This window comes from Triturus cristatus, chromosome 3_2 (assembly GCF_964204655.1).
Source record: "Triturus cristatus chromosome 3_2, aTriCri1.1, whole genome shotgun sequence".
Classification (NCBI taxonomy): domain Eukaryota; kingdom Metazoa; phylum Chordata; class Amphibia; order Caudata; family Salamandridae; genus Triturus; species Triturus cristatus.
The window spans coordinates 870125107-870142618 of record NC_140584.1 but is presented as its reverse complement, the minus strand read 5'-3'; the positions used below and the strand labels follow the sequence as shown (position 1 = coordinate 870142618).

Sequence of the window (17512 nt, the reverse complement as noted above, 5' to 3'; positions counted from 1 at the left end):
GGACATACATAGCACAATACTGTGTAGTAGATTATTTTAGCAAAGGGCCAGTATTGTCGTTCCTTCCCTAGAAAAGACCAACTGTGGGAACCTCTTTATTTGTGAAGGAAACAAGACATACACGCGACATGTTATCATGACAGCAAAGTGAACCAAATGGATGTGTGGGTGCATCAAGGAAAAACGCTGGGTCTCAAGATACATGTAACTTCTGCAGTCTACAATATGGACGACTTGATCATCAAAGCGTACTGACAACAACGATGGCACAATGGACCCATCCTCAAAATGCCATGGCCTTTATGGTGGCCCATCCAAGGAACAGCAAAGCATGAAATACACATGAAAAACAATGGCTATGTGTGACTGACCCAAAGCCAATTTTCTCTTTGTACATATTTGTATTACATGTTATTGAAGAAATTATAACATGAGACTGTCAAGACTAAAAAAGAAACAAGCATTGGCAAAGACAAACCCCCCCCCCCCCCCCCCAGAAAACCTGGGTGTAATGTGCTGACGCATGTAGTGCAGGCGTCCAGGAAAAGCGGACTGAGGGCGCCTAGTTATAAAGTGGTCCCTCATGCAGTTCAGCACGAGCACAGGAGTGTAGGCAGAAGGATTCATTCAAACAACGAATAACATTAGGTGAGAAGCAAATACTCCTGTGGGCTGAGCCCAAACGTGATTGTCAAAGTCGCAATCAAATGGCTCAACGAGGCTGGTTGAAGTAAGCCAGTGGTTGAAAGTTGCAGGCTTAAAGCCCACTATGTGTATGTTGTTAGCAATATGTCTGACAGCCGTGCTGTCGAAACCCAAACCGGAAAAGAAAAGGCGAGTTGTGGGAGGGAGTTTCTCCCGTCATTCAAAGAAATGACACAGGAATGAAGAAAACACTGACCGCTGTCCTCCCAAAAATCACAAAACAATAATTGATATTGCAATATTTTCACAATAGTTTCATGAGTAATGTAACAACACAACATAGACAAATGTCTATTTAAGATAACACCCATGTTATGGTGCTTGCTTGATCTTTGAACGTTCTGGGGCATAATACTTGTCCTGAATTGTAGTGAGCAAGTACGTCCAACCTTTTCTAAGGGGTTCCTCTCCCATATTCTCTTCCATAAACAATTGTGAAAAGATCGGGATGTAATAATGCATTTATAACACATTTTTCACATTAATATGCTAAAACGCCATAGGTTTGAAAGTACATTAGTTTACTATTCACCTTCTTTCATGGTGTATCAAGCCACCGAAACCTGATGATCCCTAGAAGTTGACCCCATTTTTCAAACTGGGCTATTTGTGCACTCATATGTAAAAAAGTACTTCCATTGTGCCAAGGCACACATTTTGCAATGGGGGCGCCATGTGCCTTGGGTACCCCCTATAAGCCAATGCCAGCAAAGTGCCATTTATGTTGTTCGCGTCATAGGTGACCATTTTAAAAAAAATACCTCTGTATGCCAGGGTCAGAATTTTGTCATGGTTGCCACCCTCCCATGTGTCAGTTTGTCCTCTGTTATGCCAGGAATCACCTCCAATGTGCTAGTACCAGCATTTTGCCACAGGTGCGAGCATGCTAAGAATTTCTTCAAGTATGGCAGCATGTTTCCATGAGCGCCCATACATAATAAGTACCTCTAGTATGCCAGTGAAAGTATTTTACCATGGTTGCCATTATTCCAAGAATTGTTGCCAGTGTCAGTATTGTACCACAGATGTCTGACATGTTAAGAATTGCCTCAAGTATGGCAGGACCACACCTGGGGTGTTTCAAGAATTATTTTCAGCATGCCAGAGCCAATGACAGACTCACAAGCACAACATCACATCCTCACTCACTCATATTCACTCACACTCTCTAAAAATCTCTTACACTAATGTGTTCTCACTTGCTGTCAAGCAACCTCACTCACTTCATTGTCACTCACTCTGACTCACTCATACATACTGACACTCAATATCACACATCTCACTCACTATCTTTCTCTAACTCTCACTTTCACTCATACACACAGGCTCACATATATACACACATGCTCCTAAATACACATGCTCTCTCACATAAACACACTCTCGCTTGCAGGCATGCTCACAACATTCATTCAAAGGCAGTTTTTGACTTACCTAAGCTGGCACCAAAGTCCCGTTCCTCCTAATTGTGCACCAGTTTTTATTACACTAATAGTGAAACATCTGTTATTCACCAATAGTATACTGAAAAATGATCAGAAAACAAGGAGTGCGCGGCCGGCTCTGTGTTTTTGCCACTGATTTTGTCGCCTCTAAGGCCAGGGGTCACAAAGGCAGTGCCAGGGGCAGCAAGGAGTAAACCGAGGGTCGCAGCTGTGACCCCTGATGACTCATAAATGACGTCCATGGTCTGTTGTGAAAGGCATTAACACTAATTCAATATGGAAACTGAACACTGCGCCTTCAAGAGTCCAGAGCCTGGTCTTCTGCTGACCATTACTCCATGACAACAGCTGCTCATGTATGGTGTCTCTATGTGGACTCACTGGTGCGTCCGATGACGTAATCTTGCTACATTACCTAGTTCCATGCCCCATCACGAAGAGGTGCAGTCAACGATCAATAAAAGCATGCAAATCAATTGAAACTTCCGACAATGATGTCATGTACCCTGGTGGCCGAGAGTTGTGTGTCTGTGTGTGGGAGTGACACTCACAACTGGACAACACCTAGCTTCTCGATCAGAATTCCCGGCGGTTCTTCTGCGTAGCGGGCTGGTGCGGCGAAGTGGCAGAATAACCGACACTGCTCTAATCTAGAAAACAAGCAAGGTAAACAAACCCATGCATAAGTAAACGAATAAACATCCTACCAATGACCTACCAAACAAGTGAACGTCCATCCCTTACTACCACATCCAACAGGTCAGTCTGCTGACAATGGCGCCACACCCTGTCTCCTGGTTGCAGTGCTGTGTGTTTGCATGGGTGGGAAGCGCTGGCGTGTGAACAGTGCATGATGGGAGTGATGGTGGGTCACTGATGGGAAATGTATTGTAATGCAATTGACCTCTAAGCTCAGTACATCTTGGTTGATAAAGATCATCAGTGTGTATTTGCTCTAGCCATTCTCATTGAGGCTGCCAGGTGATTGCCTGGCATTTCATCGGAATACCATCAACATGCCAGGTGTATCAAAAACAAACTACTAGCATAACCACAGTGCAGGACTTCATGCTTTTTATGTGAGAACAAAATAAGAGGTGGCATAAACAGAGTACAGAAACTGTCTGAATTACACACTCTGTCAGACTTGGAAAGCTTAAGCATTATATTACAGTAGTTAAATGCTTTTATTAGCCTAATAAAAGTTTCAGGACCTAGAGTGGGTGTAAAGTAAGGCTAGTAAAAGAGAAGCATATCTTTAGACATTCACTGCAGTATTCAAAAGAAAAGCCCATGTAATGAAATTGCCATCCAGTGCGAATACAAGGGAGAATCATGTGTGGTATTGTGCTGTTTGTTTTAGCTTATTTGACCTCATTTTGGCTTTTTAGGGCTCATATTGAGTTTATGTTGAATGTGCAATAGGGTGCCTTATGTCAGAAGGTTAATTGTTCTCTTTTCTGCAACATCTCTTCTGAATCAGCTAATAACAAGAGTAAAGGCACAGTTTGTGGCTCATCAACCCAGTGCTGTAATGCTTGCTCAAAAGCTGACATTCTGACAAAAGCCATTCAAGGGAGAAGTCAATGGGACAATTCGCAAAGTTTCTTTCTGTTGGACATTCAAGAGTAGTTGCCACATAAGAAAGGAGTAAGTCAAACCTTCTTGGACAAAAATCTTTGTGAATAGCTAGTGAAAGAAAGGACCATTACTGAAACCTTCACCAATCGTCTTATGTCTAACGATTCTAAATTAGTACAAATCCGCTTGGATATTAGGACCGCTTGTTGACGGTGTCCTCTGATGTGTGTTGAATAGTAGACCTATCAGAGACTGAACTCAAGTCTGCAAGTCAGAGAAAGGCAGTGCTTTAGGGTGGAGTGGGCGTCTGATATACAAAGGGTATGCAGTTACTTTGCCTTGCTTTGAGAAGAGCAATCCCTTTAATTAGTGTTCACTGCAGACACTAAAAGAGGCTCAAGAATGCATTTGCTACTAACAGATGTCTTTGATGTGGGGTCAGCTCTGGTTTCTAAAATGCTACTGTTGTCCTTTTCTTTCTTTTTTGAGCGCAGTCTAACTTTGAAGAGCCCATCGCCCTGCAAGAAATGGATACCAGCAATGGCATCCTACTGCCATTCTATGATGCAGATTCCAATATAGTCTACTTGTGTGGAAAGGTAAAGCCTGGCCATGACTAAGCAGTGCAGAGGTGCTTATAGGGCAATGATGCATCTGAAAAGAGAGCTTGACATTCAAATATATGTATCTGTGTGCACTTATAGGGAGGTTTCTTTCATTCAAAAACATTTTATCGATTTTACAGTGGAAGTTTTGCATGGAATTTGTAGCATATTGTTGGGTAAATCAGGTCAGATTGTCAGCATGCGCAGGTGTTTGATGGGCAGTGAAAGATAATCCAGACTTTATTCTGCGTGTGGGAGAAATAGAGTATTAATGAAGGCACATAAAGTACATCATAGGGAGAGAGGATTTAAAGACATGTAGGTGTTATCATTTACCATTTATACTGTACATGCCATAGGTGACCATTATTTATATTGAAATACAAGAGGTCAGTTTGTTGAGGCAAGGGGGATAAATTGTGTGGGGGCAGCACTTCAATTTGCGGTTTGAGGCTGGGCTGTTTTGTGTGTATCTCGAGAAGAGTTCACATATAGTGGAGGGTGGATAAGGGTAAATTTGTGCTTGGAAGAGTAATGGGAACATCAGTCTTTGTAAGGGAGATACATCACTATAATTCTAGAGGGAAAGATTAGTGGGTGCATGACGTGGAGAAGCAGATGTGTGGAGGAGAGAGAGGTTGGTATGTCCATAGAGATGAAAATGCCATTGTGTGCATGGCGGAGGAGGTAGTGTGGAAGGAAGGTAACTGTTTTGGGCGGTGTCAGTGTGGGAAGAGAGGAAAGGGAAATGGGAGGCAGGAAGGTCAGTCTCTGGAGGAAGGAGAGGAATATGCATTTCAGAGCCACCATAGATCTAGAGGGAAACAGAAACAGGCATCGTGCATTTCAAAGGCGATGAACACTCACGTTTTCAGCATTTTTAGGACTTTACACTGTTCAGACAAGGTGGAGCACAAGACCTTGGGGGATATTCTCCATAGTAACAATGTGATGAGTGGTACCAATATAGCTTGTCAATGGCAAATCTATTTCTTTTTCAAAACTGGTCAATTGTCTCTTGTCATACTCATGAATCAGTGAACTCCCGTGTGAGAGCTACAAAAGCTGTTCCTAACCCTCTCCTGGCCTTATATATAAATGCCAGGTCTATACCTAAACATGCTCTTGAACTCTGGAGTCTTTTAGACGAAGAGAAACCAGGAATATGTTTTATAACGGAGACTTGGCTCCATGGCTCATCTTCAGCGAGTGTTGTCATAGCGTTTCCTCCTCAATACCATTTGACAAGGCTCGACAGAGAAGTGGGCAGAGGTGGTGGCATTGCAGTCGCTACCAGGGCCCCCTCAGGGATCCGAGTATTAGAATCACCTTCTTCCACGATGTTAGAGATTCTGATTTTTAATATTGACATCCCAGACTCAGAAACTTGGAAAGGGGCGCTGATAGATAGACCTCCTGGACCAAAGACGCAATTTGTTAACCATCTGCTGGAAACAATCGCGCCACATGTATTAGCTGCAGATAATTTTATCTTACTTGGGGATTATAATTATCACGCAGAGTTACAACTGGACCCTGATTCGGCCAACTTAATCAGGGCGATGAACACATTAGGATTAACACAGAGGGTAATCGGCCCGACCCATTCAGCAGGACACACATTAGATTTGATACTCATGAATTCCCCCAAACCGATTATTGAATCTCCCTGCTCAGTATTATGGACGGACCACTCTATTTTTAAATTTAGTGTGCCCATAAATATACATAGGAAAATTGGTCTGAATAAAAGTATTTTGATCCAGCCGTGCCGTCTGTTAACTACGGATACTTTTCTAGCACATTTTGAACTTCCATCACTAGGTCATGTGGACACGGTGTATTCCGCTGTCAGTAACTTTGAATCCTCCATTACAATGGCTTTGGATAAAGCGGCTCCTTTTACTAGGGTTCAAGTAAAAAATAATGCCTCACCCTGGTTTAATGTCGCACTAAAAATTGATAAACAAATAAGTCGAGCTGCCGAACGCCAGTGGAGGAAAACCAAAACCGAGGAACATCGCAGGAATTATAAGTACCTTCACTCAATTTATATAAACAACATCAAATTAACCAAAAAGACCTATCTTACTCAGCGTATAAATAACGCTGCACACTCCAGTAAATAACTCTATAAAATATTGAAGGAATTTACCGTCCCTCAGGTCGAACAATCCTCCTTTTCGCCTATGCAAGAGTGGGTCGATTCTGTTTCTTCGTTTTTTGATAATAAAATCAAAACAATATATGCCTCATTTCCTTATCAGGTTGATGACCATAGTCATCACATCACTAATGTGATTAAGTCTCCCTCTTTGTTGGAATCTCATAAGGCCCCCTTATTAACGGAGTTTGAACCTATAACTGTTATTGAAGTAACGGATAGTCTAAGTAGGATTAAATCCGGCTCCCCAGCCGATCCTTTTCTTCCCCGTTCCTGTGCCAAAATCTTACCGCTGTTTGCAAATGCCTTAACTACCATTTTTAACATGTCATTGAATCAAGCCAAGGTTCCGAAGAGATGGAAATATGCTCAGGTCAAGCCAATTCTTAAGAAACCTTTTGCTGACCCCAGTGCACCAGTAAACTACCGCCCCATTTCATTGCTCCCCTATTTTGGGAAGGTACTGGAGCATTTAGTTAACAAACGTTTTACTGCCCATCTTGAGACACATGGCCTTCTTGATCCCTCTCAATCAGGTTTCCGTGCTGCTCATAGTATGGAGACCGCAGTTATCGAGGTAGTAGATAACATCAGGCTTGCCCTGGATAGACGAGAATCTGCAATTTTGGTTCTCCTGGACCTGTCTGCGGCTTTTGATATCATCTCCCACAGAACTTTGAAACATCGACTGTGGTAGGTGGGTGTTGGCGGGAAGGCCTTGGACTGGTTTGAGAGCTACCTGGCTGACTGATTCACTATAGTTTTTGTAGATGAATTGGTCTCCCTTACCCATCCAGTAACGGTTGGGGTTCCGCAGGGATCCATTCTCAGTCCCATGCTGTTCAATGTATACTTAGCACCTTTAGCGGGTATCATCAGATCATACGGTTTTGAGACTCTTTCGTATGCTGATGATACCCAGTTGCTTGTTACTTGTGACTCTGACCAGGATGGTGTTCAATCCCGTTTTAAGAGCTGCATGGTCCAGATCAACAATTGGATGAGCTTAAATAAGTTGCAGTTGAATGGAAATAAGACTGAGGTCATTCTCTTCGGAAAAGCTGAGCAGTTCTTGACACAGGACTGGTGGCCCACGGAGTTGGGCACTTGTCCCTTGCCCAAGCTAGCAGTGCGCAACCTGGGTATTACCATCGATAACTCCCTGGCCATGAAAGCCCATATTAATCAGGTGCTCGGAGTTTGTTTTGGGATTATGCGTAAGCTCCGAAAAATCTTTAAATGGTTACCCATTGAAGCTAGGAAATCACTGGTCCAGGGACTTATCATTAGTCGTCTTGACTATGGTAACGCCCTGTTTACCGTACTTAACCAAGATCTGCTTTCCAAACTTCAAATCCTTCAAAATACGGCTGCCAGACTTGTTCTTAACCTCCCCTCCCATACCCCATCGGTTTCGACTCTTTAAACCTTGCATTGGCTCTCGGTTCGCCAAAGAGGACGTTTTAAAATCCTAAATATTATTATTATTATTATTACTTATACAGCGCACTATCACCTTGCAGGCATCCTGGCACTAAAACAACATAAGGACTTTTAGTGTGGGCAGAACCAACAGAGCAGACAACATCTTAGGGGCTGGGAAATAGCCAGGTCTTTAATCTCTTCCTAAACAGGAAGAGATCGTTGACTTGTCTTAATTCCAGTGGGAGCACATTCCAAAGTCTGGCAGCTATCACACTGAAAGCTCTACCACCCGATCTAGCTTTCTCGATTCTAGGTACTTTCACCAGTCTTGCCGATGCAGAACGCAAGCATCTCCCTGGAGTATACCAAACAAACTTTCTCTGCAAGGAGACAGGACCAATCTCGTGCAGGGCCTTAAACACCAAGCAGAGGGATTTGAATTGGATTCTAAGTCTAATAGGGAGCCAATGCAACTCCGACAAAGCCCGAGAGGATGATGCATCTCTCGGCCAACCTAGTACTAGCTTGGCCACTGTAGACTGCATTCGCTGCAATCTCTCTAATAGATAGTTCGGGGACCCAAGTAGCAGCGCATTACAGTAGTCCAATCTGCTCAGTATAGTGCCCTGTACCACTAATGCTCGTGCCTGAGAAGGCATTAACGGAAGGATCTTTCGCAAAGTTTGTATCATGGCGAAGCAGCTTCCTACTAATTGGTTAACCTGAGCTTCCAACGTTAACTTGTTATTAAACATAACGCCCAGGTTCCATACCTTCTCCACTGGGTGTAGAACCTTAGGGAGATCCAACGGCCAAAAATTCACAGGCAGCGTCGGAGAGGCCTTCCCGGCTGAGAAATAAAGAACCTCAGTTTTACCAGCATTAAATTGCAAGGAGTTTCCTTTCAACCAGTGGGCCACAGCCCCCAAGCAGCCATGAAATGCCTCCAAGGAGGCCGACTCATCTCCCTCCATGGAGAGAATTAATTGCGTATCGTCAGCATAGTTTACCGTCTTAATATTATGCGCCCTAATAACAGCCATCAAAGGGAGCATGTAAATATTAAAAAGGATCGGGCTAATTGCAGAGCCCTGGGGTACCCCATGCGTAATCTTGGAGAAGGGAGATTGATACGGAGGCAGGGCCACTGCTTGACTCCTCCCTGAAAGAAAGGATTGAAACCAGCTCAGGGCAGGACCCGTCACCCCAACCTCCTCCAGCCTCCTCAACAAGATCGCATGGTTGACCATGTCGAATGCGGCAGATAGGTCAAGCAGAACAAGAGCTACTGCCCGACCTCTATCTGCCTGCATCCGAAGCTCGTCCATCACGGTCACCAAAGCCGTCTCCGTGCCATGCGCTGGCCGGAAACCAAATTGTACCTCCTCTAAAATATTATTATTCTTAAGATGTTTAGAGAGATAGTTCCCCACCACTCTTTCTACGATTTTAGCCGGAAAAGGTAAGAGAGAGATGGGTCTATAGTTATTAGGGCTAGCAGGGTCCAAAGTAGACTTCTTCAACAGAGGAGTCACCAGTGCCTGTTTCCACTGAGGCGGAACCACACCCCTAGAAAGAGACTGATTACAAATCAGCCGAAGTGTGGAGAACAACTCAACTTCAAATTCCTTCCAGAATCTCGGTGGCAGAGGGTCCAAGGGTGAGCCCGACATAATCCCTAACGTCACCTTGCCAAATTCTTCTGCTGAGAGGATCACAAATTCAGTTAACTTAACAGGCTGGCTCTCAGGGTGAGTAGGTGTAATTACACCCCCCCCCCCCCCAAGGAACAACAACCAGCACTGTTATACTCTGGACTCACTACCTCCGGACACCGAGAATCCTCCCCCAGATCCGCAATAATCGTATCAATTTTATCATAAAAGAAGCTTGCCAAGCTATCACATAGCTCTTGCGAGGGGGGAATCTGATTCTTGCTACAATCGGGACTGGTTAGGGTATTTAATATTTTAAAAATGCACCTCGGCCTATTATGAGCCTTCAATATAGTGCTAGAATAGTAGTCAGCTTTGCCCAGATTTATTTCTTCCTTATAGCACCCAATCAGACGTTTCCAAATAGTTTTTTCCCTATCGTCGTAACCCCTTCTCCACTTTCTCCATGCCTGTTTACACTCAAGTTAAAAAAAATTTAATATGTCATTGAACCAGGGGGCCGAAAGTCTTCCTACTTTCTTATGAACTTTAAATGGGGCAGTAGAGTCTAAGGCAGAGGAAATCTGTCCACAGAAGGAGGCATAATTCTCCTCCACTTGCTTAACTGGCGAAAAACAGTCTTCCAAATCAAACACCGGGACAAGTCCTCTATTTCTTAGGAGGGCTTTCCAATCCCTACTAGCATAATTAGTCGCAGAACTAACTACTTGGGCATTATAACTAGGAATGGTCACCAAAAATTTAACCAAAAAATTATCCGACCAGTCCATTGGCAGAATGCCCACAACATTGAGGACTTGCTCCCCTGAAAAGATAAGATCAAGTATGTGGCCATCCTTATGAGTTGCATTCTTGACCCGCTGGTGAAGGCCCAGGCCCTCGCAAGACTGAAGGACATTGTTATAGCCAGAGTCCAAGGACCCATTCCTCCACAAATTAAAGTCCCCCAGAAGCACTAATCTAGCGTGAGTGGCAGCCAAATTGGTAATGGTCTCCAACAATAACTGCTGCTGCCGCACACTCAATGCCCCCGGAGGTCTAAAACAAACAACCCCGGTTAAATTATGACTATGAGCGTCTTTAATAACAAATTCAAGTAGCTTGAATCCTTCAATTGTGTCAATATCTAAAGACACACAGTTGCAAGAACTTTTATAGATCACCCCAACTCCTCCCCCTCTCCCCCTTAGTCTAGGTTTGTGGAGGATTTTGAACCCAGGAGGACATGCCCAACCTGGATCCACCTCACACGCGGGGTAGGTCCAAGTTTCAGTCATAAATAAAACAACTAATTCTTGGAGTTCGAGCAACAACTGGATTTCCACGCAATGCTTTGGAAGCGATCTCACATTGAGCAGTCCACAGATAAGATTCCCCTGCCTCAGAAAATCCGAGACCGGGAAGGCGGTCTGTTCCAATGTGAATGCACCCAAACCCACTGCTGCCACCCCCGTCCTACGCAATTCCATGCTGGAGTAACTTACTGATCTGCTATCTCCCCGGAATCCAGCCCGCCCCCGGCCAAATCAGCACTGCTGGCGCTGAGCGCGACCTTAGCGTGGACGGGCGCAGACGGGCTTGCCTTAGGCGCACCTTCGACGCGCCGCCGGCGCGTTCGCGCCAGGATTCCCTATATACTGCTAGAGGCCCGAGAAGCTGGACTGCTAACCTGGCAAGATGGCGGTTCCACTCACAATCGGGAACTGATCACAAGGGTAGGGATAGATGAGCCCAATAAAACTATTACGTGGATTATAATTTTTGCATAGTCTAAAAAAACAGCATACAAAATGTTAAAATTCCCCCGATTTTCATCCAATATCTACGAAAATTAAAATGGCCCCAAAAGTGCAAAGTGCAAAATACAGCGATGTTAGCCGCTCCCCAAGGAGTCAACCACACACACACACAGCCTCGTAAATTGTTTTAAACGCTGCGCGTTCGCGCCAGCATTCCCTATATACTGCTAGAGGCCCGAGAAGCTGGACCGCTAACCTGGCAAGATGGCGGTTCCACTCACAATCGGGAACCGATCACAAGTTTAGGGATATATGAGCCCAATAAAACTATTACGTGGATTACAATTTTTGCATAGTCTAAAAAAACAGCATACAAAATGTTAAAATTCCCCCGATTTTCATCAATATCTACGAAAATTAAAATGCCCCCAAAATGGCAAAGTACAAAATACAGCGGTGTTAGCCGCTCCCCAAGGAGTCAACCACACACACACAGCCTCATAATTGTTTTAAATATCACACACAAGATAAAATATGGTACCGGTCCTTGCTATTTGGCAAAAAAACTTCAATGGTATGTACCGGGACGTTCCCTAAGGTCATGCACAAAGCTCCACCTTGCTCAACCACGCATTAGAACGGTCCGTAACGGTGGCCATCCTTTTCGTATCTAGCTCCCGTGCTCTGGAACAAACTACCATTGGAATTGCTATCTATTACAGACCATTCATATTTCTGTAAAAGGTTGAAGACCTGGCTTTTTTCTCAATAAGTTTCTGTATTGGGTACTTAGGTTACTGTCTGTCTCTTTGTCTTTGGCTGCTAGCGCCTCGAGACCTTCTGGTGATTTGTGCGCTTTATAAAATCGTTTGACATTGACATTGACATTGTCCTAGCAGAAGCATCACACTAACGTTTTGTCTTCTTTCCGCAGGGTGACAGCAGCATCCGGTATTTTGAGATCACAGATGAGGCCCCTTATGTACATTATTTGAGCACATATAGCAGTAAGGAACCCCAAAGAGGGATGGGATTCATGCCAAAGCGGGGCCTGGATGTCAGCAAATGTGAGATTGCAAGGTCAGCCAGCACATACTGTGAGAGCTTTGCAACACAAACCACATCAACAAGTTCCGCATATTTTAAGTGGTGCATAGGAGAAGATGCAAAACTAGGCCTACAGAAGAAATGAAGGTTTTTACACTGAGAAGGAAAGTGCATTCTCTTTTATTTTAATATTGAAGGATATACTTAGGGCAGGCAAAAAAGTCAGCAGTGTGGTAGCAGGCAAATATACAGGAACATCAACATCAACCTCAAAATTGACAGGTGGCCATGGCCTCTTGTCTACACTGTACCGCCTGACAGAGGCCCCACCTCCATGACCACGCCTCTTCTGAGCCCTAGCCCTCCCTCGGTTCACATCCCCTCATACTCTTACCACCATGACTGCCATTTTGCCTATGTCACAGCCAATTCTGACACCACCAGTTAGCAGGACTCTGCACCACAATCTGTGTAAGGCTTTTTGGATGAGTCAACACTCTGTCTGACTATGTTTGTTTTATGGAGTCTGTATTGCTCTAGGACTACGCGTTTATTGATGAGTACACACTCAGGTTTTTACAGTTGTAGTAATCCTAACCCTAATATGGCAACATCACATATTGTACAATCCACCAGCATCATACGTCATTTCACTTCCCTGTGGATTGCACGCTCATTTTCCAATGGAACAAGTTAATGCGTATTCTCTCCAACCTCCATATGATGACATCACAATCCTGAGACCATCATAAATTACTTTAGAGCATGATGTGTGGGAGGGGGGTCTCCGTCTTCACACTACTCTTAATAACACTATGAGGACAAGAGGGATTTTGTTAGGGTTACAATCTATTGAATGTTCAGTACGTTGTCACAATGTAAGCCAAGTTTAAGCGTTAGTCTACATTGTATTGGATTAGACTATATTTCAGACCAAATGTTAAAACAAACAATTATAATACAATGATTTTATTTTTCTCACTTATAAATATTTAATATTTTCAGATTTCTTTCATGAAGCCCATTATATTCTTGTTGATCATTTCTTTGTTATGCCACCTTTCTTCCCTAGTGGTTCGTGATGTACTTTTACCAACCAACAAATGTTTCATCCTCCTGTGGTATGCAGACTTAAGGCTTCAGTGGGTTTCTCCTCAGCCGCTTTTGAATAGACTCCCAAAAGCATATACTACAGTTGGTCGTACGATGTAGATTCATAGAAGCGGAACCTCTGACACTCCTGGGTATACTGCTAGAACATAGAATACAGCTAGTGCATAATGCCCATTTACATGAGTTGCTCCTCTGCCACTCTTGTGTGAAATTCTGGAACATTACACTTAAGTAATCGGAAGCATGCACCACCAAAGAGAGGTAATACTCAATGTGGTTTAAACTGGTTGCTACAGACCACTCTAAGATGCTAAATATCTTCATGCTCCGTGACTGCAATTGACTAGTCCTGGGCGGTGAATTCTGCTCCGTTCACGAGTTTGCGGAGTTTCCTGCACTCTGCGGAGCTCACGGAGTGCAGAAAACACTGATTCGCGTAGTGCAGCAGAGTTTTTTGCCCGCTCGCGAACGGTTAGTTTGCGAGCGCGAGCTGCCACTCGGGTAGAAATTCTACCCGAGCAGCAGGAAGACCAGCGCGAACAGTAGTTCACACTACACTCCCCCACTTGCAGAACTTCACAGAGTGTTTTGTGTTACTTCGCGGAAAACAGCATAGCAAAACTCCACGAACTACGCCCAGGCTTACAATTGACTCAGGGACTACCTTATACTTGTGGAAATATGGGTTAAGCTTTCTCTGCCATCATACTTGCGAAACACAAAGCACCTTCCCCATGGGTCACCACATTCTCACATACTCTTTACCCATTCATTGACCTGCTTTAATGCTTAGTTGTCATAGTTCACTTAAGCCTCTTACCTAAATACAGTGACAAATCATGAAAAGAGCACACTTCTGGTTTTCACGCATGACATGAATGCACTTCCCTTTCAACCCACTTGACACTCTTCATAAATGCAACAACAATACAATACCGTAGAATATTTAAGATGTTACTGCTTGTATAATCAGAGATTATTCTAAAAATGACAAAGTTCTCAAGTTCTGGGTAAATGTGTCGACAAGGATTTTCACAGTTTGCAGTGTTGTGAAATCTGTGTCATTGCAGTTAGAATGGTACTAGGGATGTTCTGGTAGAGAATGCAAAGCGTGAGTTAATTGTTAAAATCACAGGGAAGGGATCTGATAAACAAGCACTGTGCCGGGTAGGTGGGTAGAGGTTCTTGAATTGAATAGAGAGCGATACACACTTTCTGAGTAGAGAAGTTGGATTTAGACCTCTTAAGAGTAAGATTTGAAATACTATTTTCATTTATTCTGGTAATAGTAAGTGTAGGCTCAGAGGCATAGTGATTAATGCATGACATATACTGTCTTTTACTTTATTAAACAAAGTAAAATCATTTTAAGTGTGTGTGTAATATTTGTTTATATATGGTACTAAGTGTCAAGGGTAGTACTGGAAAGGATTACAGCTGTTCTATACAATATGTTTTAGACCTGCTTATGTCTCAGATGTGTACATTGAGAAGGGTTTCTAGAGATCAGATTGTGTCCGCAGGCGTATGTGCCGAGGAATACGATGAATAGGCAGAGAGCCAAGTGCAGGCAGAATGTTTGTGCAACAGCATTTATGAAGAAGGCTGGACTCTATGGCAGCTCATATGTTAAACTAAGTAAATATTGTGGCTGCTGATATTTTCAGTTTAGGGGAATTAAGCCTAAACATTTCAAAATATATTAACTGTAAAAACAATATTTTTAACACTAGTTTATTGCATTGTAAAATATAAATGAAATCAAATGTCGTTCATACAAACTTTAATTAAAATATTTAAAAACCTACATTTAGGTCAATTAATAGATTTGAAAAAAATCAGCCTCAAAAAGGCTGTGTAATTGATGTTAAATTTTACATGACATAAGATGTACACGGAAACATATATAATTAATGTATTGGATCGTTACAATATTAAAGTAATAATTCATTAAATATCAATGTTTACTTTTTACTTCTTGCACGAGTAATAAAACACATACATAAGAATTAAAAAAATCAAAATACAACAAAACACAAACAAAGTGAAAAAAGTGTGCTATACATTGATTTTTAGAATTGTCTAAATAATTGAAAGAAAAGGTGTGTGTGTGTGGGATGAGATGGAAAAGTGCATGAATTAAAGGAGGTTCAGATTTACTATTCTATCTACAGTCAAAGAAATATTGAGGGAAGTGCATATATTTTGGGAGTAACATATTTACTATTCTATTTTTAGTCACACTTACACTGGGAAAAGTGCATACATCATGAGGAGGTCAGATTTACTCACTCCAAACCAACAAACATTGTGGAAGCCACATGTAAATGGGGACATAAGCGAGGGGAGTACAGATTTACTATTTTACCTCTTATCCTCCTTACATTGGGGAAAGTTCTCAAAATACGGTAGGTTCAGATTTTCTATCCCACCTCTGAGCCCACAAATATTGTGGAAAATGTATATACTGGTGACTGGGAGAAGATTTACTATTTTAAATCAGCAGCACTTATATTGGGGAAAGTATTTATATTGGGGGAGTTCCGATTTCCTATTCTAACTCCAGGCCCACCTAATACATTGGGCAAAATACTTATAATTTGGGGATTCCAGATTTAATATCTTAACTCTACTTCCACCTACATTGGGGAATGTACATAAATTGCAGGGAGGACGGGTAAGATTTACTAATTACAAGCTAGTGAACATTGTGGAAAGTGCATTTATTTGGGAGGGTGGTGATTTTACTATTTCAACTCTAGTCCCCTTTACATTGGGGAAAGTGTACAAATTAGGGAAGGGTCAGATTTACTATCCCAACTCGAATTCCACAAACATTCAGGAAAGGAAGTTTACTGGCTTATGAAGGCAGATTTACCATTCTAACTCCAGGCCCACCTACATTGGGGAAAGTGCTTTTATTGGGGGAATTCTGATTTCCTATTGTAACTCCAATCATACATACATTGGGCAAAGTGCATATTTTTAGGGAGCTCAGGTTTACTATTCGAACTCCAGACCCACTGACATGGGGTAAGTGCATAAATTGGGGGAGGTTCAGATTTACAACCCAAAAACATTAGTGAAAATTCATACGTTTGGGGAGGAGGGGGGGCAGATTTACTATTCAAACTGCAACCTCCCCTTACGTCAAGAAAAGTTTTCAAACTAAGGAAAGGTCAGATACCAACTCCAGGCCCACAAACATTGAGGAAAGTGCATATACTGGAGAACACGGGGCAGATTTGCTATTCTAACTCCATTCCAATTTACTGTGGGGAAAGGGCTTATATTCAGTAGAGAGCGTAAAAATTGCTTTCTCACTTCAGTCCCACAATATTAAGGTAAGATTAGTTTGTTTGGGAGAGAGAGGCAAGGAGATTTAAGTTTCAATATCCTTGTGAAAAATAATCACTGTTTTAATTAAATGCATAGTGAATAAATAAAATAAATCTCATATAATTAAGCACATATGTTTTTGAAAATGTAATATTATGAAAATGTTTGAAGGTAAAGTAAATTAGTTAAAATGTAACAACTTAAAACATTTTTTTAAACTAGTCAAACATGTTAAATATTTAATTTTAAATGTGAAAATAGTTACTATTAATATCAAGCAATGTAGAGCCCAGTATAATTTTTTTTAATTAAATGATAATTTTCTTTAAGTCATACATTATTCTAAACACTGCCCTCCAATATTTTAGACAACATGAAAATCTTTACATTTTAAGATACTAGAAAATCATATCACTAACATCACCAATATTTAATCTAAATTTATATCAGATGTCAGTAATAAAGATAAATACAGCAAACAATCAACACCCCATTAAATAATTAAGATAACCTTACTTGTTATCAAATTAATACATATAACTAAATAAACCCCAATTGTTTTCTATAAATGTATATTTAAACTTTTGAAATTATTAGAGTGTTGTGTAATGTAAACTAAATATCAAAATAGTGCTAAATAAACATAATAAAAATAAAACATTACTCACTCTTT

General features: G+C 42.0%; 1 protein-coding gene across 3 annotated transcripts in view; it reads left to right on the top strand.

Annotated features, from left to right (window-relative positions):
* The window catches only part of CORO6 (coronin 6), a 328718-nt gene that overhangs the window by 263073 nt on the left and 48133 nt on the right, over nt 1–17512 (top strand). For all 3 annotated transcript variants that reach the window (XM_085649228.1, XM_085649230.1, XM_085649229.1), the window contains exons 7-8: nt 4226–4330; nt 12275–12420. In XM_085649228.1, coding sequence (XP_085505354.1) covers nt 4226–4330; nt 12275–12420 — 251 coding nt within the window. The remainder of the gene's footprint in view (nt 1–4225; nt 4331–12274; nt 12421–17512) is intronic.